This window comes from Glycine soja, chromosome 11 (assembly GCF_004193775.1).
Source record: "Glycine soja cultivar W05 chromosome 11, ASM419377v2, whole genome shotgun sequence".
NCBI lineage: Eukaryota > Viridiplantae > Streptophyta > Magnoliopsida > Fabales > Fabaceae > Glycine > Glycine soja.
In genome coordinates, this window is record NC_041012.1 from 40,049,436 (window position 1) to 40,075,532 (window position 26,097).

The following is a 26,097-nucleotide window of genomic DNA, read 5'->3' on the forward strand; positions in this document are numbered from 1 at the left end:
AAAATATTGATAAAACATTAATATTATATTGAATAGTTGTAATAAATTAATGTCTTAATTAAGTTTTCAATTCCTTAAATTAGGAGGGTTTTTTCTTGGTCTTCTAAATAATTTTTATTATTCTTTTAGTTCCTCAAATGCAAAAAAGATTATTTTTAATTTCTTTTTTCTAATAAAAATTTACATTTTTTAATTTCTAAAATTTTGATGGAGAGACTAAAAAAAGTATTTTTTTTAAATTTGAGGGATTAAAATTTATAATTTTTATTTAAAAGGATAAAATGTAGATCCCATAGTTTAAGGGACTAAAATATAGTTAAATACACTATTTTTCATAAAATAAATTTTAAAAAAATATTTAAAAATAAATAGAATTTTAGTAAAAATGATGAGGTTTTATAATTAAATAAATAAGGAAAAATAATTTTATTAAAATAATGGTTTGAAGGAAAATAAAAAAAAAAAAATATTTTATTTATTCATTTGATAGGAAATAAAATAAAGTTCATTTTTGTAAAATAAAAAATAGAATAAATAAAAGGCCTAGAATACTCTAGCTATGAATTGAGACGTTTACATTTATGATACGTCTCTACGCTCTCTCTTCCTAATTTGTTTTCTCTACTTCTTTTTCCAAAATTCTTTTTTTTCCCCTCACACTGAAACTTTCTCTTTTCCCACAAACACCCAAAATATGTCATAGTAAAACTATGATCCTGGACTCTTCAACCGTTGGATCATCGTGAAATTTGAACACCACCTTCAGAACTCATTTTTGTACATTCTCACCATTGGGATTTATAAAATTATTTTTTACAGATAAAATTTAATTTCGTACGTTGATAGTAAAATGGAGGCTACAATCTCTTCCCTTTCTCTCTAACGCTTGGAAACCCTAACAACAAACAGAGAAAAAGCTTGAGAAATCTTAGGGAACTACTAGATACACTATTATCACTGTTGGACTACACACGTAAGCCGCTTAGAGGTAAATGATGAGTTTATCGCAATTGGGATTAGAATGAACATGTATAGGGATCTTTAGAGGATTAAATTGGGGTTTATTTTGGGATGTTTGTTGTGTTGTAATTCTTCCTGTATGATTATATAAAATTGTTTGAGAGTTTGTACTTCCCGTGTTGTGAAAAACATTTTTGTATAATTTATTTGTGTTTTGGATAATATTAGTGTGATAAATAGTTATATTGGGATCATGAAATTGTAATTGAAATTGTGTATAAGTGATAAATTGAATATGTGATGAATTATGGGATAACATGTTGCTTTGAGATTATAACATTGTTATTGAGATTGAGTATAAGTGTAAAGTTGAACAAGTGTTAATTTGTGAGTTACACGTAAACATGTGATGGTGGATTGTGAGGTTGTGATATGTTAAAATTATGGACATGAAATTTGATTGTAAATAAGTGTGTGGTAAACACTTGATGTGACAATACTTATGTTGTGAGCTATGAATTATACAATTACCTGATTGGTATTTACCTTGAGAAAAATGTTTATGCGCAATGTTAAAGGGAAAGTGTAGGATTCCTAGTTAGGAACCTAAAGTGTTAAATTGTTGTGCAATGTGTTAAACGTGTTTGAAATACAAGTGTGAGGTCGTAGATATTGTATAATTCATGAGCAATATCTGTGTGAAAAAATTGTTTTAGGGATTGGACCTGAATCAGGAAGGTTCGCCTTAACGGATTCTTCGGAATTTAGGCATTGGGGATAAAGACACTCGGTTTGAGTGCTTCTTTAAGCATATATTGATCCCAAATGATTGGAACATTCTCACAAAACAGAGTGACTCTGACTAGTCACCTTATGATTTTACTTAGTGAGAGTAACCTGACATACCCATTGTGTGGTGTGTCTTGTTATGTACTCCTAAGCGCCCCGGTGTGATTTTTCACTGACATGATACCACATTGCATATAGGTTTGAGTCTTAATATAAAACTCCTGCTAATTGTTTATTATGAAATTGATTGGTGTTATTACTTCTTGACCCGAGTATGTGATTCATGTGTAATGTGATTGATGATTGAAAAATGAATTTTAAACGATAAAGTCGTGAAGTGACGTGGATTGTATTAAGTTGAATTATGTTATAAATACTTCTATAATTTATTTTGAGTATGCCTTTGTTTATTTGTATTTTTTTAAAAATGTGATAATTCACTCCCTGTGTGCTATTTGTGTTTGGATCCTGTGATGATCTCGAACTTTGTGTTCGTGGGAGCAGATGACTAGGTAGATGATTTTAAAGAACTTCGTGCTAGAGAACACTTGAACATAATGCTTTGATAGGATGTGACATTGGAGATGAGTTTTTATTTTAATTGCATAATGTTATTTTATTATATTTTACCTCACTAATTTAACAATTTTTTTTAAAACTTTGATAACCTTATTTTGAGCTATATATGTTTTCAATAAGTTTTATTTGATAACAATGAAGTGAATGTGAATCCTTTACTCATATAAATTTTTCTATTAATATTTTTATATATTTTATTTATTTATATGTATATCGAGATAGAGGGTGTCACAATAATTTCTGATATTGGACTTGAAAGGAGGGAGCAAAAAGGTCTCACCTCAACAAAAAGTGGTCTATGTCTCATTAGTAAGAACTGGGCCCATGCCCAACATTTTTGAAACAATAAAACGTACAACAAAATGGGCATGGCAGGGAAAAATAATACTCATAAAGACCAAAAGCAAAATAGAAACAGAAGTATTTTTTTTCTTCTTATTCGTGGAATCGAACTCAAATATAAAATATTTACTAATTACTCAAAAGTAGAAACAGAAGTATACATATACCATGCATTTTTTTATTGTTCTTTTTTTAGCCTTTCAAAAAAAATATATACCATGTCTTTTTTATTTCTTTCTTTTTTTATAAGCACAAATACCATGCCTTTCCATTTCACTATATATATGTGTATTCTTTACGTGTTCGTTTATACAAAAAAGCTGTTCTGAATTCCATGTTTAAATTTTATTATTTTTAAATGGCCGTAAACTTTATACAACATTGCTTTTTTTTCATTTTAAGTAACATTTCTACCTTTAAAAACGAAATATGAATATCAATTTAGAAAGCCAAGGAGGGTTTTCTTTCTATAAATTGTTCATAATAAACTATCCCCGTTTGATGAAACTCCAACAAAACCTTTGGAATGCGTGGTAACGTGGTTATTGAAAGCACAAAGACAAAGCAGTTTTATCAGTCTCAATAGTAATTATCAAGAGGCACTTCCCAGCTTTTTCAGAACTTCTTTTCAGCACTTATATATGAAGAAAATGAGTTTGACTCATCAACAATCGTTAGTATATATTTATCGCTACAAATGTTTTAACTTTCAAGCCATAGCAAAAGGAGAGATTTCTCCATTACCAATTTGACTTCGCATGAGAAAAGAAAAGATATGGTGGGATAGAGATCAAAATCAAACAAATTAATATTGATGGTATAGGACAAAGTGGAAGTGTTATAGGTGAGAGTGTGAGACAGAATCTCAACCTTGTGGTTGTTAAGGATCCATACTTGAAAGGGTATTTCAAACACGTAAGGGTATATATCTGAGATAGTGTTCCTTATCCAATGCTGGTCCCCATAATCCAAAGCATAAGGTCTTACCCATCACCACCATCAACCAATTATCAATAACTCTTTGGCCAGAGAAAAGCCATGAAAACATCATTGGAACTTAAGTTTAATAATAAATTTTTACTAATATATTATTTTCAACAAAATCTTTTTTTAGAAATCATAAATATTTTCAAATGAGACAATTTTGCTCAAGTTTGAGAAGAACTATTATTATAAAGACTAAAATTTTCCTTTCAACTATTTGATACAGTTATATATATTAAGAATTTTCTTTCAAATTGATTGAAATTTTTTAGAATAACGAAATTATAAATATCACTTATTGAATAAAGAGTAAGAGCTATAATTAATTTCAGTTAATAGTAAAGGAAAATGCTAACCGGATATTGGTTAAAAAAATTAAAATAGAAAATTTACATTAAAAATTGTCATTAATACACTTTTATTATGATTTCTAATACATTATTAACGACTGGTAAAAAGAAATACATATTCTTAAGTCCAATAAATAAATAAAAACTTTGTATTATGAATTTCTTAATTAATTGTCTAAGCGCACGGTTAGCATGACCTAATAATAAATTATGAGTTTGGATGAAGTAGCATTTAGACATGGCAATGGGCGAGGCGGATAGGAGTATTATCTCTCAAATTCTTTACCCATATCCTCATATCTGTACCCGATATTCGACGGATTTAAGTTTATTGTTTCATTCTTGTATCCGTCGAGTATTGAGTATCTCCGACCCGTCCCATACACGATTTAAATTAGAAAAATATTTTTTTTCAATAAATTTATTAGAGCACGTGTGTCTACAAAAATAGTTAAGAAAATAATATTAAATTATGTAAAAATTTTAAAATAAAATTAACTAGTAATAAAAATTTTATGTCTTTTGATTAAATTATGTAAAAATTCTAAAGATTTTTAAGTGGCGGAGCGAGTTTGGGTTTGAAGTTGGTACGGATCTAGTAATCTCATACTTTTAGTTACTGGGGAAAACCTGAACCCAAACTCATATCCAGTCAACTCAAATATTACCTGTCAAAATTAGGATGGATTAAGTGAATATCCACATAGATTTTCTTGTGATGTCTAGTTGTATTTTGCTTATGTGTGTACTAAAATATGAATCCATGCAATTAATTTATTCTTCGTCACGTGTTGAGATTCTCTCTGACGTGTGGTATTATATTATATAGTCATTGTGATGGTTAAAAAAAATAAAAATTGATTCATGATATTATCCACATTAGAAGACCAAAGACGAAATTAGGAAATGTTATCTAAGCATAGACACAAACACCACCACACACACTACACAAAAGTATAAGTTTTAACCACGTGTAAATTTGAAGTGGTCCTGCATCCTTGCAAAACAATCTGACTCAGTTGAGTGGTCCTACACACTTTCAAAATTTAATTAGCTATCTACCATATAGATAAATATTAAATTTTATGTATACCGGTTTTACACACTTTAAAAAATAATTATAATTAAATTCTTTGACTTCAGACGAGACTCAAATGTATTCTCACATATTTTAGTTCTTGATTTGAATTAAGTTTAATCATATTTAAAATTCATTATGTTTTTTTTTTAAATATATTATGCACAAATCAAATTCAGCTTCTCCTCCGTAAATTCATTGTGCATTGTTAATTTAACTGAGTAATTTAAAAAATATATATAATGCAAAGAAGATAATGAAAGAAAGACGTGAAACAAACTTTTTTTCCGTTAAAGAAAATAACACTAGTCTTGATATGTGCTGATGTGCACAGTGCAACTAATCGTTTGGGGAACCTGCCTCTTTGAAACGCTGATGTGCATATTTGCTAGCTTTAGAATGCCCCATTCTTCTGAAATGGAAATTTTAAAGGACACGAGATCAAATTCATAACAAAAGTGTGTATTAACGTTACCTTTGATGTTTTGTTTTTCTGCAGCATTTAGCAAACAAATAAATCCTATTCCGAGTTGCACGAGACAACGTCAAGATGGCAGAGCCAGAGAGTACGTGGTTAGATGGTTAATCTAGTTCTTGAAATTCTGATTTCATGTAACTTAATTGGATGTTTTAGTGGAATTTTTAAAAGAAAATTCTGAAGCTGTAATCGACAATTTCATTCAAATTTATAAATTTAACCACTTATTGTTTCTCTCTTCTTCTTCTTTTTTTCTTTTCTGAATATATGTTAACGTGATTACTCTTAAGTCACACATTACCTATAAATTTAGATTGATATGAGTGACAAATAACAATTTTGATTATTTTTATAAAAATATATCAATTTTAAATATTACAGCGATGGTGAATCACAATTCTAATAACTAAATTACTATTTACCTTCATGGTTATGCTTTGTGTGTGTTTATTTATTTTTTGTTTGTAGTGTAACGCCCATAATTTATTTGTCACTTCCTTGCAATTATTTTTTAAAAAAATATTATAATTTTTTTGGGCATCCCAAAATTTTCTTGTTTATATAGTATTAAGATCAATGACTGATTTATATTTTAAATTAATAAAGATTGGCAGGGAAAAAAAATCTTACTTTTAAAAGTAAACAGACTAAAACAAAAAAACAATTTCAATAATCAATGACTGATTTAATATAGGACTGCAAATTTGGGTGAGCCTGGTGCATTCGGACTACACTGATTTGAATCAATATATTTTCAAGTTAAGTTGGATGAGATCAATTTCTACGTGATTTATAAATTTATTAGTCTAACCTTATGTATGTTATGGACTAAATGGGTCATTTTATCCGTGCATTTTTCTAAAAAAATGTATTTTGACCATATACTTTTATTTAAAAAGAAGGTTAATTGTAATTTTTGTATCTCTTTAATTCTTGATACACAATTTGGATGGTCATATTTTCCCGATTTAAGTTTCATATTTAAAATAATTCATATGTTTCGTTTCTTTTATATAATACAATTGAATTCTAAATCTAATAAATTCATTTAAGGTAAAAAAAAATTATTTAATTAAAATATAAAAATACAAGAAATAAATATATGTAACTAAAATTTATCATTGACAAAATTAATATATATTTTACATCTATAATATAATCAGTCCAACAAAAAGTGAGATTTAAAGTAAAAGTTGAGAGAAACTTTTTTATTTTAAAGAAAAAAATTATATATGAAGTCTTATAGACAATATGTGTGACATTTTTTACTTAAAAAAACTAATAATAAACGTTGATAGACCTAAAATTCAAGTTTTATTTATTTTATCTTTGGGTCGACCTTGAATATAATATGATGGAAAAAAAACACTTTATAAAATCCACTATATTTTGATAATTATTCTTTTCTTGGGTCTATAGGTACATGCATTATTTATAATAAGTAATTTTGTTGAGTTTAAAATTTAAAACTTTTTACGTAGTCAACCATTCATAAATCATGTTAGGAATGATGGTTAGTTATTGAAAAAACTCTTATATAATTGATAGGCAATGTAATAATTTTTTTTAGGTTAAAATATAATTTTCATTTATTTATTGTTTTAAATTTCTGATTTTAGTTTTTATTTTTTATTTTTTAATTCAGACATTTTGTCTTTCATTTTTAATGAATCTATAAGTTAGTCCTCTTATTTTTCAGTTGAGACATTTTGTCTCTTACTTTTTACAAAATTTACAATTTTAGTATCTTTTTCCATTTCAAACTTCACTTTGCATTTTTTTAATAAATTAAACTTGTTAACAATTAAATAATTTTAAAAAATATTTATGCATAAACTAATGTTTGAAATTAGTCATAAAAATTAAAATTACATATTTTTAAAAAGTGAAAAACGAAATATGTTAATTAAAAAATGGGAAAATAAAGTCACAAACTTTTTAAAGGTGAAAGGTAAAATATCTTAATTAAAAAATAAAAAAATTAAAATTACATATCTTAAAAAATAGGAAAACAAAAATTCCATTTTAGCCTGTTTTTTTAAGAAATGTAATAACATTGTACACTATTGTTATATGTATATTATTCTGGCAATTATGTTTGATCCGAAAGCATCATTAATTAGTGAGAACAACTTTCTAAAAAAAAAACTGTAATTTTGTGGGTGCCTTCCACTTTTGATTAAAAAAAATGATTTTTCACATACAAAATTTGAACTTTTATTTAAAGAGAATCAGAAACTTACTATATTTATTCATCATCGGTTGAATAACGTCCTATATTATTTTTTTAATCTTGCTGTTTATTAGGAAAATAGTTTCTGACTAATATAGAATTTGATCAAGAGAAAAAAAATAAAATCTAACAAAATTATTTCTCCTAAAAATTAAACTCCTAAAAATTGAACTCCAGTAATACTTCAATAATTCAACTTCAATTTTAACGTATTAACCCGTTGTACTAAATCACTTAGTTAACGTCCTAGTTTAATGTGCTTTCTATAATTAATTCAACTTTTAAAATCTGATTTTGAAATCTATATTCAATTAAAGCTTTAAGCTCAAATTTCTGGCTAACTTATCTTTTATTCCACTAACGACAGAGAAAGGATTTAAATGCTTAATTAATGTAGTTTTAAAAGGATGTTGATCTCTCCATTGCGTAGGCAAGAGCAAGACAACGCTTACCAAACAAAAACCGCTCTTAATTTTTAAAACATATAATAAAATGTTCCCTTATTATAATAATCAAATTGACTTCAATTAGCATAAAAATAATAGCCTTTAGTGGGACAATCCATAGTAACCTAGGAAACTCAGTACCAATACACATTAAAAATACAAAAGTCCAAGGATATAATATGCTTCAAATATTTGTTTTCCACACTCAAACTGCCATATCACGGGTGAATAAGTGAATTCAAACCAAGATCTAAACAAAAAGCTATCAAAGACAAATATTGTCCACAAAAAAAATTAATCATTATGATGACTGATTACAAATTACTATATTTCAATCAAGAAAATCTGATTGAGCTGGTTAAGCATAATACGTAAATGTTAAAAACAACCTCCTACTACTGTTATTGTGTTTAATTCTTACATGTAATTTCTTTTTACTATACTTTAAGCTAAAAGCCTCATTTATCTTGACTATGATTAAAAAAAGTGTATTATTTGCAATAATATGTTGGATAAAAAAAAGGGTAGCCTGAGAATGAACCTTATCTGTAACATTTCGAGTCCAAGCTTCTCTTGGTGCTCTTTAAGGGACCAAAAACCAATTTCATCCACTCGTAACATACCCCTATCGGTTTTAGAAAAGCCAAGAAAGTTTGTGTCCACCAACCTCTATTTTACACGAGTCTCTCATACTATGATACTATAGCTACACTTCCCACTGTGTCTCAGGGTCTGTGACACACACAGACTCACTTCAAGTTCCCAGCTTTTGCCATTTTTCCCACTGTTTATTGGTGAGTTCCTTTGTGTCATTGTGTGCAAACTCATTTGTGAGAGGCAAAAGCCAAAAGGGGTGACATTTAGTAGTATTTTTTTGGTTCTGTGGCTCTGATTCTGCTTATTCATGTTAGCTTTTTGACACAGTGGTAAATAGTTTATTTCTGTTATTATTGCTGTTTTACTTTAAAAGTGAATTTTTCAGTGTTTTGTGTAAATAATGAAAATGTATGAGGCTTCAAAAGCCAGGTTTGTTGAGTGCTGAACAAATGCAGAATGTGATCTTCGCTGCTCTTTCAGTAAATCCCAGATTTTTGTTTTTGGTCAGATTACATTATAATGCTTCTTATGCTATAAATGAAAAAAAAAAGATGTGGCATATTTTGTTATTTGGTGATGCCTTCGAAGATCTGGTTTACAAGAGGGTTGCTTCAAATGTGGTATGATGGTATCACATATCTTTGTGAATAGCTCGTAGTTTTATGATCATAAACCTGAAAGTAGACTTTTTAGGCCCGATACGTGGCTTTATTTATCTGCATAACTCACTTTTTCGTCATAGTATGCCTTTCATCTAATGACTAAAAAGTTGCCATTTTTCTATTGAAACAAATTTAAATTTCATATTACATGACTAAAAAGTTACCATTTTTCTATTCAAGCAAATTGAAACTTCATATTACATACAACCAAACCAGGCATATTTTAATTCCCATATTGTGGTTAACTAGCCTACAGTGTAGGATCACCGGGATTCCTTTTATGTCTAATATAAATTTTCCCAGATACATGTTTAGTGTGTTTGAGGAGGGAGAAGAAACTAAAAATGTGCTACAAGAACAAGCTAAAGTAGCAGTGATAAACGGGTCACTATAATGGTTCAAAGGGGAAGCAGGATTTGATTAAAGACAGCTTGGTGTGTGGTAACTATGAACAGATGTTGATCTAAGTCTGATCTCCAAATCAAATTCTTGCATAGTATTTGATAAACATATTTGATTTGACTATCAGAGCATCCTTGCACGTTTTCTTCAATGATTATTTTTGTGGTCTTTTGCATCGAATCTGATGCTATGGAATGTGCATGAGTGTGATGATGACTCAGATTGGAATGCCAGGTTTTCAAAAAGAAATTTGTTTAGTTTTCAGTGTGATCTTAAGTAGTCATCATTGGAGTATGGTTGATGTAGATAAATGTTATTTTCTAGATTACTAGATTATAATGCTCGTGTTTTATCATAATGATGTTATCTAGTAAACATCGTTTCTTTTCCCTCAGGGAGGGGGAGTTTTCATTATTCATGATCAGAGAATGGCACAAATTTTAGCATTCTTTTCACACACTAGAGTTTAGTTTTAGAAGGATTTGACACAATTTCTTTGCAATGATTTTATGTGTGGCTTGATTAGTCATCATCTGATGGTGGTTACGGAATAGCTGATAGACATTATGCATTAAATTATAAGGCTGTTTAGTATTATTTTTGTTTAATATTTAACCTAAAATTGTATTATGTATTATAATTTGATTTGATTCATATCTGAGTGGGGGTTCTCATAACTACTTTAACTACTTTGTGTACTAAAGAGAAGAACTGCAGAACATGGCACAGATTTTGGCTCCCTCTACGCAATGGCAGATGAGAATCTCAAAATCCTCTCCCAATGCAACTCCCATTACATCAAACATGTGGAGTTCTTTATTGTGGAAACAAAATAAGAAAGTTTCACCTACCAGTTCTGCTAAATTTAGAGTGCTGGCAATTAAGTCTGACAATAGCACCATCAACAGGCTCGAGGGTCTACTTAATTTGGATATCACTCCATTCACTGACAAGATAATTGCTGAGTACATTTGGTATTCATTCTATTCTGCCTCCTTTTGTATCTCATAGTTCGCCGGATCCAATTATGACTAACTACTTCCTTTTACCTGCTTCTGAGTGAGGATGCAAGGTATTTAAAACTGAATTTTTTTTTTGAAACAGGATTGGGGGGACAGGAATTGATGTGCGCAGTAAATCAAGAGTATGTTATTTATAATGTTCTAAATAAGCTAAGAGAAATTATTCCTACCATTGTCATTTGAATTGTTTCATGCTATTCATGATAATCATACACATATATTTTCATTTCTTAGACAATATCAAAGCCTGTTGAAGATCCCTCTGAGCTCCCTAAATGGAACTATGATGGATCTAGCACTGGACAGGCACCTGGTGATGATAGTGAAGTAATCCTATAGTAAGAATTTTGGCACTGATACTTCTATTTATGTTACTTACTCTACACCATTGCAGTTTTAATTTTAATCTTTTTTTTTCTCCCAGTCCTCAAGCAATTTTCAAAGATCCTTTCCGTGGCGGTAACAATATTTTGGTGAGGGCTGTTATACTTGAAAGAGGTCACATGGCATGTTGATTGAAATTTAAATATAGATATTATGAAGTTAACTAGATATATTTTGTTTTGCTAAGGTCATTTGCGATTCTTACACCCCACAAGGTGAGCCTATCCCTACAAACAAGAGACACAGAGCTGCTGAAATTTTCAGTAACCCAAAGGTCCAAGCTGAAGTTCCATGGTATATATAATACTTCTTATCTTTAGCCTTAAACAAAAATTTGTGATGATAAATTACACGATTCAAGAATTTATTTATTTATTTATTTTTGGTTTAGTGTTACCAACTATTTTTCGATGCTAGAAATTTGTAACTTACTATCTAACTCTATGTTACACACACCACTTCTATTTCTGATGATTTATGGCAAAAAAGAAAGACATATAACCCCAGTTTGTTTAAATTTAAAAAAAGTAATTCTAAACAAACGCTTTTTATATAAGCACTTTTTTAATAAGTAATAAAAAAAGCAGAAAACTGCTTATTTTAAGTAAAAACAATTTAGACAAATACATCATAAAATCATAAAACTGCTTATTTTATTTAAAAAATACTTATTTTAAAAAAGTAAGCTCATACAAACTATCCCATATGATAAGCAATGCCAATTAAAATTCTGACATTTATAGTATTTCTTATCTAGTGATGCCTAACCAAATTATGACATGATATTTTCTCTTCTTCATTTGATCACTTACTCAAATAGAAGTTAACTGAACTTTTGGGGTGAATTACAATTTTAACAGAAAACATTCTAATATTATTGTATGTTAACTGTTCAAAGGTATGGAATAGAACAAGAGTACACCTTACTTCAAACAAATGTGAAATGGCCATTAGGTTGGCCGGTTGGTGGCTATCCCGGTCCTCAGGTAATGTCAACTCTTCGTAGTTTTCTTTTGGATTTTATTCACATTTCTCTGGAATATTGCAGTTTCATAATTTGAATTTAATTACTTATTCCTTCATATTTCAGGGTCCTTATTATTGCAGTGCTGGGGCAGATAAGTCATTTGGACGTGACATATCTGATGCTCACTACAAGGCTTGCTTATATGCTGGAATTAACATCAGTGGCACCAATGGGGAGGTTATGCCTGGGCAGGTATATCTCTTGCAGTTCCCTTTGTTTTAAGGCCTATGAATATTCATTTTTCCTCATTATTTCTGCTATGTATATTGCAGTGGGAGTACCAAGTTGGTCCTAGTGTAGGTATTGAGGCTGGTGATCATATCTGGGCTTCAAGGTACATCCTCGAGGTAATTCATTTTGCCTACTTTTTGGTTTTTATACACATACACACACCCTGGTTGGACCATTTGGTTCAATATAATGTCTTATTAAGGCTTTGTCTTTTGTGTGGTTCTTGTTCATGACTTTATGTTCAGCTGAATATTAAAAACTTCCTGTTTGCACTAAGGTTGATACATTGTTATTATTTGTGTATGCTTACGTGAGAATTGCTCCATTTGCTTAGTTATCAACAGACATTTATTGCCCATACATGTTCTTCTAACTCTTTCCTCTTATTTTAGAGGTGGATAAGTCAAAGGCCAAAGAGAACAGACCCTGAATTTTTTTTTTCCTTTCATCTATTTTTATACAATTCTTTAGTGCCTCTAAATTGTTTAGATCATGAAAGGTAATTCAGTATTCTGAAGTTTAAAGGTTCTTGACATTGCTTGTAACTGAATTGTTGATAGTCTCGTGTAAACAAAACATTGTGCTTGTTCTCTTGTCCCTTATCCAATTTTGTTATCTTCTAATTAAGTATATTGCATTTTGGTCTGGCCTGGCAGAGAATTACTGAGCAAGCTGGTGTTGTGCTCTCTCTTGATCCAAAACCAATAGAGGTACATACTGTAATGCTTTAATTAACAGTATTGCCTATCCTATGTTAATTATACTAATTGTTTTGGTTAAACATAGGGTGACTGGAATGGAGCAGGATGCCACACCAATTACAGGTTTTTGCCCATGTCTCTTTGCATGTGTCTTTAATTTACTAAATTACTAAGTTGGTAAAAACCATTTGTCTTTTAGTACAAAGAGCATGAGGGAAGATGGAGGCTTTGAGGTAATAAAGAAGGCAATTTTGAATCTATCGCTTCGCCACAAGGATCACATCAGTGCATATGGAGAAGGAAATGAGAGAAGGTTGACAGGAAAGCATGAGACAGCAAGCATTAACACATTTTCTTGGGTATGGTTTCAAAATTGCCAATACCTATTATCGTTAACGACAGGGTAATCAAGCATGAAGTTTTCTTCTTGTTTGCTACATACTAATAAAATTAAACTTGCAGGGAGTGGCTAACCGTGGTTGCTCAATCCGTGTGGGAAGAGACACAGAGAAGAATGGCAAAGGTAAGTCATCAACAATTATGGCCAGGCCACTTTATAGTGGCTCTAGATGAATTAAAAGTACAATCATTTAGATTTCTAATGGGGGACTAAAAAACATTATATCTGACTTCTTTAGCTTGTTGTGCTTGACTGAAGTTGCTAGCTGAAAATTTTAGTATTTCAAACTTTTTGAATAATTGCTAATTGCCTATGCAACAACTTCAGCTTACCATTAGGCTTATGGGTTGGATAGTCTTGCAGTGTCACTCTGGTCCCTTTTTTTTTTTATTGTTCTCCTTCATATGTTGCAAAATCACATGCCTTTCTTTCCTAATTGATGTGTTCTTAGCAAATTGTTGATGTTCTCTGTTATCACTGATCTCATTCTAATATTTCTATTCATTTCTTTTTCTATTCGAACCATTTTGTATACCACCGAATTAATACCAAAGTCATAATATACCATATATTAATTCTTAACCTCCTCAATCCTCTTGATCGTAGGTTACTTGGAAGACAGGCGACCGGCTTCAAACATGGATCCATATGTTGTGACATCATTACTTGCAGAGACTACACTATTGTGGGAGCCAACTCTGGAGGCTGAAGCTCTTGCAGCTCAGAAGTTAGCATTGAAGGTCTAAACCTATTGAATGATGGCATTCTGGATGCAAAATCACTTTCCTTTTAGATTATCTATATGTATTCTAATGATCTTGTTTGGACTAAAGAGGTTGCCATGCCCAGTTATTGGTTATCATATGAAATGCACATTGTATATCAGAAGTTTGGTTGGTACTATTTGCTTCAGGACAAATTTTCTTTGATGCTTGGTTACATTCAGTGTCCCCTCGGATTTTCTTTTCCTAGAAATATCTGAGCTTTCTTTTTTAGTCAAGGGAAATAACTGAGCTTATATAGCTCAGAATTGCGGGCATTCAAATTTTCACTTACATTACAACTTTCTATTTTGGGTGGGACTAAGCTCAATAATATTGAGAACCTTATAAAGAACATGGAACATTAATCTATTCTTAGTTGTGTGAAATGATTTATAGACCCTTTCATGAGGCCAACAGGAAAATGGTGGAAGAGAATATTAGCCATTCCTTTGGTGTGTGCAATGGTGACGGAAAAGAACCGTATGACTCTCACTGAGCCTCTGTCTTGTGAACTAAATATCAGTGATATTTTATTATCCACGCATTAACAATAAATTTAACAGTAAAATAATTAGCTGATAATGATGAGACATATGAAGTGTACCATGCTTCAAGCTACAGAATATAAGAAATTGAATTGGTAGGTATTGATTAACAGGGCATGCTAGATTTCTTAAGAAAAACTGTGTTTAACCCCATCATAATATAGAAATATTAGTGGAAGGTGGCAAAAAGAAAACCTGGGGATAGAGATTAACACTATTGCAAAATTGCGATGAATGAAAAATCTTCATTTTGCTGAAACAATTGTGAATTATTTTTCCATTTGGATACTGAGTTTGATCGAAAATCTTTAGTTCTACAAAAATTGGCACCCTTAAGATAATTTGGCTATATCATTGTATATTGTGAGATCTCCCACAACCATTTGAAAAGAGGACTCTAGTCACTGTACCAAGTTAGATGGATGTCGTTGTGATGTCATAGGCTATATGGTGAAGTGTTGTTGCAAAGGGATCAACAACGACATCAATGGTGGCATATTGGTTCAAGAACGTTGTATCTTTGGATGAACATTTGTTTTGTAAAACTGATCTTACAAAATTAATTTTGAGGTGATGCTATTTACATTTTGGATATTTTTATTCTAAAAACTAATAATAAAGCTAAAAAATTATAAATCATTTTTTTTCAACTCAAAAACAAAACATATAAATATTTATATAAAATTACGTTAGCTAATATTTTTAAAAATGACGTTAAAAATATAATATTTCATGATTTAAGTTGAAAGTTAAATTTAAATAACAACCAAATTAGATGATAATCAGAACATCCAAATTTACCTTAAACTCTAAATCTCTAATTCCATGCAGAAAATGTTTTAAAGACCAGAGAAGATTGTTACAAGTCCCAAGTTTTCATTCCATGGTTAACTGATTTGGTCATTATCTGTATCAACGAGACAATCGACATGAACCAAGAGTAGCACTACACTACCACTATCCATTGAGCCAACTTGTTCCCATGATTACAACAACACCACAGAGATTGAGAGAACCCCACCCACCTCATGAACTGTAACCATGCCGCCACCACCTTCCTTTCGCTCGCTCTCCCACCACCGCCAAGTTCCGCGCTTTTCCCAAAACGCCCTTCCGCAATCCTCAGGCCGTACCAAACCCTTTTGTCCAGCAACACCAGGCTCGGACTCAGAGTTAGAGCTTCAAATGGTGATAGTAACGTTCAACCAGCAAATTGGTCCCAGTGGATCCCTGCAGGATCTTTCGCCGCCGATAAAGTTTTCAGGTTAATCCCCGGTGCCACCGCCAGTCCGATTGGCCAGTTTGTTCCGTCCCCCGCCACGTTTCTTCACTCCATCGACCCTCGAGTCAAATTGGTTAGTCAAGTAAAATCACTTTATAGGTTTTGTGCAGAGTTGAGTTTTGATATTAGGTGTTCATGTTATGGTATGGTTGGACCAATTTAATTGAATAAATACTTTATAGGTTTTTATTTTTTGCCACTTAACGCTTTTGAGCTGAGTTGAATTTTGATTATTAGGTTTTATGGTATGGTTGGACTGTGGAGTGGAGTGGAGTGTTTTGTGATATTTTTGTATAAGAATGTGAAAATGAAATAATGATTTTGTTTTTTGTAACCTGATATCCAGTAACACTAACGCTGTGTTTGGATAAAAATTGGAAAAGTACTTTTTTGCAAATTCCAATGCACATTTCCAAATTCTAATGCACAAAATGAAGAAGAAATTGTTGGTTTGGAGATAAAAAGTACTTTTGAGCTCTTCCAACTGAAATCCAAACATGCACTAAGCCATCATAAATTAAAAAAATTTATATACAAACTTGTGATGGCTCTTTCTTTAACATCATTTTAGCAGAGAAATTAAAGATTATAATGTGTGAACTGAGAGGGTGAGCTGAGAGTGTTATTCCTCATAATACAAATGTTAAAGTCTGTTTGCGAAACCTCGGCTTTGGTTGGCATCTGCTGATTGTAGTTTGTGTCTTTGTGATAGTCCTTAATTTGGAAAAATGCAGCAAGCCAGTTTTCGAAACATAAGATTAAATAATCTGGCAAGCCAAATTTTGTTTGTTTCACAAGTCTAAATCATCATTTGCTTCTTCATCAGCTAAGGAATTGGATTGATGTGACCGTTTGGCTGGTAGTGAAGTTGTTTTTGATACATATTTGACTGCTTTTCATCATTGTTATTAAATGGCAACACCGTGGCGGAATGGCATGGTGGATTTTTTGCCAACTGCCATAGGCAATTTGTGAAGGGAGGCCTGCTATGGTGGCACCCTAGGCCATAATGATGTGTTTATATGGCAAAATTTTGGCCTTCCTTCATCCACCATTGGTAACAGTGGCTTTATTCATAGTGCTCAATATCAGAGTTCTTGTCAAATATAAATCATGATTTATATTTCAGCAGTTGTTAGTAGATTCATTTGTAGCTAGAATATTTGAATTATTTGTTTCGGCTTCCTGGTTTAAGCGTGTTTGTGATTTTTTGTGATCAATCAGTCTGATTTTACAGGTATGGCTTTTAGATCTGGTTGTTCTACCGGCAAGGTCACACATAATTATGCAATTTGGATTAGTAGTGTACCTGACTTTGCTTTCAATTTGGGTTCTACCAAAGAAATGCGTGGACGGTAAATAATTGTTAATCCTTGACTTGTCTAGCACAGGAAGTGGGATCAGACTCATATATAGATGGATTGTTCACTTTGCTTAGTTATATTTGGTTGTTGATCATTAATTTAAGGGTCCAGTTGGGATTTAATAGTCCAAGGGTGTTTAATCTGTCATTTAAGGTTTGCATTGTGTTTCATATCTGATGTTCATTATTGTTTTTTGATCAGCATGTTAATTGCTCTTTCCTCTCCCCTCTTTTCATGATTCAGCACATGGCATTTCTCATTCTTAATGCTTATTTACAATTTGAGCTAGCTTGTACCTTATCATCACGAAGTTGGGTTTTTCCTTTGTATTAATTCAAATCTACTTGACTGTTGGCTATTTATTAAGTTGTTATTATCTTGATTCTTGAAGTGATGTGTTGATTTGGGAATTTTCCTGATACTTTCATTTGTAGGATCAACTGGGAAGAGTTTATTTGCTATCTGAATTATTATTCATAACATCAGGATTGGGTTCAGATGGTGTGCCTGCAATTGTTCAGTTGAGAACACCACCACCTGCAATGATGGGGCTTCCTAATCTTCCAGTATCTTTAACAGGTTATGCATATACAATCATGAAGTTAGGTCCATTAACCTTTACCAGGAAAGGCCTATCTGTAGCAAGCACTGTTGCATGTTTGACTTTTACAGTAAGTTGCTTTCTACATTTCTGCCTTTTCTTTTCATTTTACTTGTGTTTTTGGACATTGGGTAGAACCATATCCTGTAAGCTTCCTAAAAACAACAGAAATTTTATGATTACGACTTCTGAGAATTTGGTCTGCATTTCTTTGGAAGGTATTTCAAAGTGCAAGTCCCTGCCTCACTGCTACATCCCCTGAACAGTTAGCATTTGCATTGCGATGGTTTATGCTCCCTCTGAAATACATAGGTGTTTCTGTGTCAGAAATTGTGCTTACACTTTTACTGTCATTGAGGTTTATCAGTCTTGTTTTTGATGAGGTAAGGAAAGTAAGGGGTTTTACATAAAAATGTATGAATTTGACAAGCATAGCTTTGATCTGAATTTGAAAAATACACAGCTTGATTTAAATTTTTCAAAGATATTACCTTTCTTGACTACTAAAACAACCATGCACGGCATGTGAGGGTGGGGATGTTGTTCTGATAGATATGGCTGATCACTGATGAAGTCTATTTTTGTTGTTTTAACTATTGTTGATGATTTCTTTACTAGTTTGAGTAATGTGTTTAAATCAGGGTCACCAACAGTGCATCATGTTACAAGAAATCAGGGTTTTGGATGTTGTGTTTGTTATATGAATGGTAATGAACTAGAAAATAGAAGCATTACTGATTTCATTTGTGAATTGGATGCTCTTCATTGAAGAATTTAAGGGACGCAAAGAGATCAATTTTATGGATATTATGGGAAAGTAAACAGTGCTTTAAATGATATCTTTCTGGTTTCTACAGTTTTGAAGTACCTCCAAACACGAATTAGATAATGTATTGTTTAGTAAAGTTTTCAGTTGTTACTGATGATTGGATTAGATTTAGGAAAGGCAATAAATAGTTTTCAGAAAGACCGGACATTAGCAATTTAACATAATATGGTGGGAAGGTTGGCCTAAATATTAGCCAAGTGCAACACACAATTAGATGATAGAAGTAAACATGTGAATCAATAAAACTTCTTTGACAATTGGAAGTAAAATTGGACATTCCATCAACAACTTCAATGGCCAGTTATAACCCAATTCAACTTAAACTATTAAGCTTAACCTATTCATTTTCCTTTAATGTACTCATTAAAATTTATAATTTCATATTGTTTTGTTGCAGGTCCGGAACATTGCTTTGGGGATTGTATCTCGTAGAGTAAATTGGACGCAGCTGACTGTTATGGAGACAATTGATAGTAAGTAAATATCAGTCATTAACAAAAAATAGTGTTCTGTTTCCTAATCACTTATTGACTTTCCAGCTAACTAGCTGATGGGTATTATCTGAATAATGATTGTGCATAAATCTCATTAAGATTGTTTATGCTTCACATTTGATGATAGAACAGCTATTTAAATAGGAGAAAATAGGATTTACTCACACCAAATTACAGAAATTACCACAATAATCTCTTGCTGTCCCAGAGTTCAGAAACTCATACGAAGATTACCTTTGTCCATAAAACTGCCTAATACCACTCCTCCCTGTCTCCTAACACTACCACACCAATAAAAACGAAAATATATAACTGTCCTAAATAACTGTTTGTTTGCATAATTAAATATGTAATTGTCCTACATAACTGAATAACTGTCCTGCATAAAGCCCCATGGCAGAATCCTACATTCCATGCCCTCTTCTAAAATATGCTTTCCAAACAGGAGGTTTATTGAACTGTGGAGCCTCAGTACTATTTGATTTGTCAATTGTCTAGGCTTTAGAAATTGATACGAGGAATTGCTTATCACAACACATTTTTTTGTGTATTTCCTTGATAAGGTTGATTAGACTGGTAATCAACATCTTTAGATATGCCTATTCTTGAGCTATATTTTTATTCCAATAGCACTTACATTTTCACGTTATGTGGTTTGACCTTATACTCATCTAGGTATCTATTACATTTATCCCAATATTTTGTTATATTAATATGACCAGGGCATTGAAAAAACCTGAATATTTGGATTGATACATGACTTGCTATTGTTACCAGATATGGCATGGTAAGTATAATAATCTAGGCCAAGCCTGATCCTGAACAAGATTACAGATGCCAGTATAAAAATCATGCTGAACTTTCTTCATCTGTAAAGCTCACAGATATTTGTACCTCGATCTAAATGACAACGAATTCCCAAAGAAACAAGTTTTAGCTTGCAGTTTAATCAGGATATTACTTGGTAGGTAGTTTGTATTGGAAACTTAGGGTGTGTTTGGTTTAAAGGATAGAAATAGAAGATAATTTTTTTAATTAAAGTAGATTGTAAAAGGTGTAGGTCTCACATTTAAAGTACAAAATTTCTCTCCTATTTCTCTCCTCCCACCCTAAACCAAACACAGCCTTTAGTTCTGCAATGGACAAACTGTTCTTAATTAGGTTAATGCTTAATGGATTTATATTAGGCTTAATGTCACTTTTGGTTCATTAAGTTATACTTTAGTTTCGCTTTGTTACATTAAGTTTAAAAAGTTTTGTTTTTGTCCTTTATGTTTTTGAAATGATTTTGATACTCTTTTGTGTTTTCCGATTAAAGCGTTTAGCTCTATTAGTGCTTTAAATTTTAAAATAATTAATTTAACATAGTGACAGCTAAAAACTATCCCTACCTTTATTTTATTTTAAAAATTAAAAAACACCCTAATTCCTAACTTCACTCCTTCCCCAAACACCAACAGTCACCCTAACCCATGTGCCCACCATCGCCAGCACACACCACCACCATCTTCTCCCATTTCGAAAACATCAAAGATCAAAACGAAACTTTTTAAACTTAATATACCAAACAAAATTTTTTAAACTTAATGTACCAAACGAAACTAAAGTATAATTTAATGGACCAAAAGTGACGGTAAGTCTTTATATTAAAACTTAAAGTTTTACTTGAAGATATTTCTTCATCGTCATGATTCTTTTCTTTTTTCCTTGTACGACTTTGCAGTTTTCTTTAACTACTTCCGGCGCATCTTCAAAAATATTTTCAGCCATGCAGAGCAAATTACTCAGGTTTATTTTAAATTTACATTGTCTTCTGCTTTGCCAATTTTTTTTTTTAATTTTTTTTAAGTTCTTCTACTTTATCATATATGCAACTCTTTCTAGAACTGTTGTATAAGCAGATGAATTTGTTTCAAATTCGTTAACCATTTGAAGGTTTTACAGATTCATGCTCCGACAAAGTGTTACTGAAGTTCCTACATATGAAAAGTAAAACATTTAGATATGTGCCCTTGTGTTTATTTCATAGTTTGAATTTGAACTATGACGGCTTCTAGGGTGGACCACTATCACAGGTGGTCCACCATGCACTACTATTAATGACCCTTGGATTAATCTATGGAGCGTCTTCTTATCATGCACTCTCTACACTATATTCCTTCTCCGTTCCTCTTCTTCTCCCCTCACCCTATGAACCACCTTGGCTAAGAATGGTTGCTGCGCTGCCGGAGTTACTATACCATGAATCAAAATCAAAGCAAACCCAGATTCAAAATCTAAAAATTAAATAGCAGAATTTCCATATTAGTTCATCAACAAATTCCAAACAATAATTCAAGCAATAAAAAAACAAATAACCCAAACACATTGTGAGTAATGTACTGTGTAGGGACATCAATCCAACACCGATTGTCCACCTGATGCTCTCATAATTCATGGTGCTGTGGATTAGAATACATTATTAGCTTGAAAACATGGAGCTCAAAACAGAAGTTGGGGGAAAAACCAAACACATGGTTCCTTGCAGCAAAGAACAAATCAAACCATGAATCCACTTGACATATCAAAAGTTCCCAAAATACATATACACAGATCAAGAAAATTGAAGATTCCTAATTCTTCAGTTAAACGATACAAACAAACTAAAAATAATTAAAGTAAATAATAAGAGTTGTAGCAGCAAAGGCGGGGATGAGGATCTCTATGATCAGATCTGGAAACGCGAGAGAACATCATGAGCACCACTTTGATCGTTTGTAGTGGCCTTAACCGGATCTAGACCGAGCACCACCATTGTTTGTCCGGGCCTTGTGTGGATGTGGATCGAGCACCACCACCGTTTGCCATGGCCTTGAGCGGATCTAGACTGACTACCAACATCATTCACCCTAGGGTCATTAATAGTGGTTCACGGACCACCTATAAAGGTAGTCCACCCTACAATGCTGAGTTCAGAAAATATGTACTTTCATTAAATTAGCATTGTCTGGTAGAGAGGCTGGAAATAGAGGAGAAATATTTAAATTAGAGTAGAGAGTGTGGGACTCATATGGGACCCACAGTATTTCCCTTCTATTTCTCTCCCCCCCGCCCCCACTCTATTGCCCCCCTAGTCCCCTGCCAAACAAAACATTCCTGTTACTTTACTCAATTTCCCTGGACCACTTATAAACTGACCTGTCAATGCTAATCTGCTGTTATATCGTTGTAGTCATCATAATCTGAAGATTATATTCTGATAGTTTAAGATAATATACTGCAGGCTATGGTAGTCAGAGGTTTTAAAGGGGACACTGGCAGTCATAAAATTTACTTTTTGTCCGAATCATCTTTTGGGATGCTAGATGTTATATCCTGATTGTGTTTCAAAATATTAGAAAAAATTTAAATCTCATATTCAAGATTAATAAAAAAAAAAAATCATCCACATTGTTGTTCACGCACCAAGCTTAAGAAATGCGGGACGTGAGGAGGTGTGTGGGAAAAAACCTAAGTCTTACATTAACTAAAAATAAAATCAAATTAGAATATGTAAGTGAGGAGTAACTCTCATCCCTTAAGTTAACTTTTGGGGTTGAGTTAAGTCTAAACTCACATTCTAAGTAGATGGTACCAAGATTAATAGGTGTTGTTCAAGCACCAAGTCCAAAAAGTAATGCGGCGTGAGGGATGTGTTGAGAAAAATTCAAATGTAATTCTTTTGTGGATAATAACTGAAAATTTTTTGTAAGAAATTCTATGCCTAAATTTCTAGTGGATTTCAAATTCGTAGGTAAATTTTATGCAGATTTTGAAACTTGTAGGTAACTTTCTTGTGGATTTAAAATTTGAAAGAAATTTTGTTGATAATTTTTCTGAGAATTTTAAAATAAATTAAAATATATTTTTCATCCTCATAAATGTAAAAAATTCAAAATTCATCCCTGTGAAATCTTCAGCATGTTTTTTTTTACTGGAAGCAAGGTTTGAACATTTGAACCTATGTGCATTGTCTTTTTTCATCAATTATATACAAAAAATGTCATTTATATCAATTATATGCATAATTGAAATAAAAAAATGTTGTGTTTACATCAATTATATACCTAACTTGTGTTTTAAAATTAAATTTAACTAGAAATATTAAGTGATAAATTTTATAATACTTTTTAGATCAACTAAGAGTGTGTTGATATAACTTGTTAATATGTTATCTAAATTATTTTAAGGATAAAAAAATAAAATAAAACAAACATAATATAAGGACCAAACTAAAAAAAAACTTAGAAGAACAAAAAAGTTGAAATTATTGTTGTTGTCAAGAGAATTTTTTAAAAATTTAAATTTTAGTTTAAATATATTTTTCTTTCTTGAAAAGTTATTAGATTTTATATTTGATCTTTGAAATAAAATAAAAAAAGATTATGCATTTGGTAATTGAACAATTTCTTATTTTATATTTCGTTCCTGCACATTAATATTTAGGACACGAAATCTTCACATGCAACAACATCAAAGAATAGTGTTTGAACATATTTGAAGAAGAAATTAAGTTTATTATCACAATCAGATCTAATAATGATGAATAAATCACAGTGTTCGAGAATATCATGAAGTGCACAGGAAATACATGGCAAAATTTATATCACAGGTGTCTAAAGTTTAAACACAACAAAGCAAAAGTGAAGATAATAAAAGGGAAAAACAATGAGATGGCAACAGAGCTACATGTTCTAAATTTCAAGTTATGAGGAAAGGAATATACCGTATACATATACATAACTCAGTAGCCCTGACCCTTTTTATTTTTATCACTTTGAAGAGTGGAGGTGAGCTTGGTGCTAGAGGAAAACGTGAGGGCCTCATCTCTTATGTGGGTTTGGTGAAGAATTAATGCATGCACGAGGAGGTTTTTGATTTTCTGGGCGCGTCTAGCATGGGAATATGGGTCGTGGACGAGGTGGTGCATGATCTGCGCACCTACACGCATCCTCAAAGAAACACATATCCTACTGTCATAAAACCTTTCACTCCGTGGGAGACATATGTTGAGGTCCCGCATGCTAGCCTGCGTCTTGATTTTTTACCGGAGAAAATCACATAGTCTTACTTGTATAGTAATACTTTTAACGGGCTTGAGGGTTTGATAATTGTAGTTTTATTTATCCCATTTAATGAGTTTGTCAATGTGTCATTATAAGAAAAGATGATTCATAATTTAATATTTATGAGAGGAAAGATCAGAGTGTCTTCTGGTAGAAACGAAAATAGAGAGAAAAATGATCATTTTAAAACTGAATAATATTCTTATGTTAAACTTAATGATTCCTTTGTCCAAATATTTGTAGTACTATTTACTAATATATTCATACTAAAAAAAATGATGTGTGCATTAACATTCTCCATTAATATAAAATGGTTAGATTTTAAAAATAAATATTTTATTTTTTTAATCCCTCGAATTAAGGATGAAAGGAATATGTGACTCTGTCCATATGATCCAACTCATTTAATAAATAAGTGAAGTTCAAACTTTTTAAAAAATCTATTTAGTTAAATAAATTAGATAATAGGTCTTAAGAAAAACTTATTAAGTTTGATACACTATCAGTTTAACAATAATATGTTATAATAAAAATATCATTATTAATATGATGTATAATATTATAATTTTATTTAAATTATAAAATTATTTTAGTAATTTAACAATTTGAATCATTTTACTTAATATAGTATAAATGGATGGGTAGCAAGAATATATATTAACCTTAATATTAATATTAATTGTTTTGAATGTTTTTTTTAATTTCAGTTTCAACTAATGTTATGTTTTTGTATATTTTCAGCCACAAGGCAACATTAACTTAGGACAAAGTTCAATGATGGCCGAGGAGATAAATCCAGTAACAGGGATAATAGTTTAATTATTTTTTTTTCACTTAAAATATATATCGATCTTTTTTTAATCGTGCAACTTTTGTTATCTCATTTATAAATCTTACAAAATAGGATAAATCGAACTAGCTTAGGTTATTCTCCTATATTTTATTTTAATTAGATAAATCCTCCCTAAACACCCTTGGTACGAACTACACTTGTATTTTCTTTTTACATGTTAACTTTCTATCTTAGAATATATTTTGCTCCATTTTACCTTCAAAATTATTCTTCATGCTTTCTTTGTTGATGAGGATCACAATGTTCACATTCCTCAGCCAACTTCCCCGCATCTCCCCTACAACCTTAACCAGTTGTTGCAAACAACTTTTGATGGAAGGAGCTGCTTCCCCAAGGAACTAGGAATTGTTTGGCACTGACATCAATACTGTTAACGGCAGCTGCCAGTCAAACAGATGTTTAGTGGCCTTGGGGGGCTTCTAAATGTTATTAGCATTTTAATCACCTATCATGACCTATGTAGCCGGTATATAGGACGACTTTTGGGTAGTTTCACGCTCCTTCTATTTGTTGTTCTTTTAGTTCCCTTTTGTACACATGCTGCTTACTTGTAGTGTTCGGAGGCATATCTGCCAAACTGGAAAGGGACTTTGTTTGTGTAAACTTGATCATTATC

At 31.5% G+C, this 26,097-nt stretch overlaps 1 protein-coding gene, 1 long non-coding RNA gene and 1 pseudogene across 4 annotated transcripts; 2 read left to right on the top strand and 1 right to left on the bottom strand.

The window, feature by feature from the left end:
- The first annotated feature begins 8,770 nt into the window (after nucleotides 1-8,770).
- LOC114375809 (glutamine synthetase leaf isozyme, chloroplastic-like) lies at nucleotides 8,771-14,660 on the top strand. 3 transcript variants are annotated; one of them, XM_028333672.1, is made up of 14 exons: nucleotides 8,771-9,033; nucleotides 10,605-10,874; nucleotides 11,005-11,044; nucleotides 11,157-11,260; nucleotides 11,347-11,395; nucleotides 11,494-11,600; nucleotides 12,205-12,292; nucleotides 12,397-12,525; nucleotides 12,606-12,680; nucleotides 13,221-13,274; nucleotides 13,351-13,388; nucleotides 13,465-13,624; nucleotides 13,728-13,788; nucleotides 14,272-14,660. In XM_028333672.1, exons 2-14 carry the CDS (start codon nucleotides 10,621-10,623, stop codon nucleotides 14,409-14,411), a joined length of 1,299 nt encoding a protein of 432 aa, XP_028189473.1. In that variant the 5' UTR covers nucleotides 8,771-9,033; nucleotides 10,605-10,620; the 3' UTR covers nucleotides 14,412-14,660. The 3 variants fall into 3 exon arrangements, with proteins under 3 accessions (XP_028189473.1, XP_028189475.1, XP_028189474.1); XM_028333674.1 differs by having other exon boundaries at nucleotides 8,789-9,033; nucleotides 10,618-10,874; XM_028333673.1 differs by lacking the exon at nucleotides 8,771-9,033 and adding an exon at nucleotides 9,079-9,165 and having other exon boundaries at nucleotides 14,272-14,604.
- Nucleotides 14,661-15,765: 1,105 nt separating this feature from the next.
- Nucleotides 15,766-25,657, top strand: LOC114376717 (annotated as a pseudogene).
- LOC114376718 lies at nucleotides 21,813-24,738 on the bottom strand. The gene is made up of 2 exons (XR_003659013.1): nucleotides 24,289-24,738; nucleotides 21,813-22,898 (listed from the first exon to the last, which is right to left on the bottom strand). It is a non-coding gene; the product is annotated as an uncharacterized LOC114376718 (long non-coding RNA).
- Nucleotides 25,658-26,097: the final 440 nt, after the last annotated feature.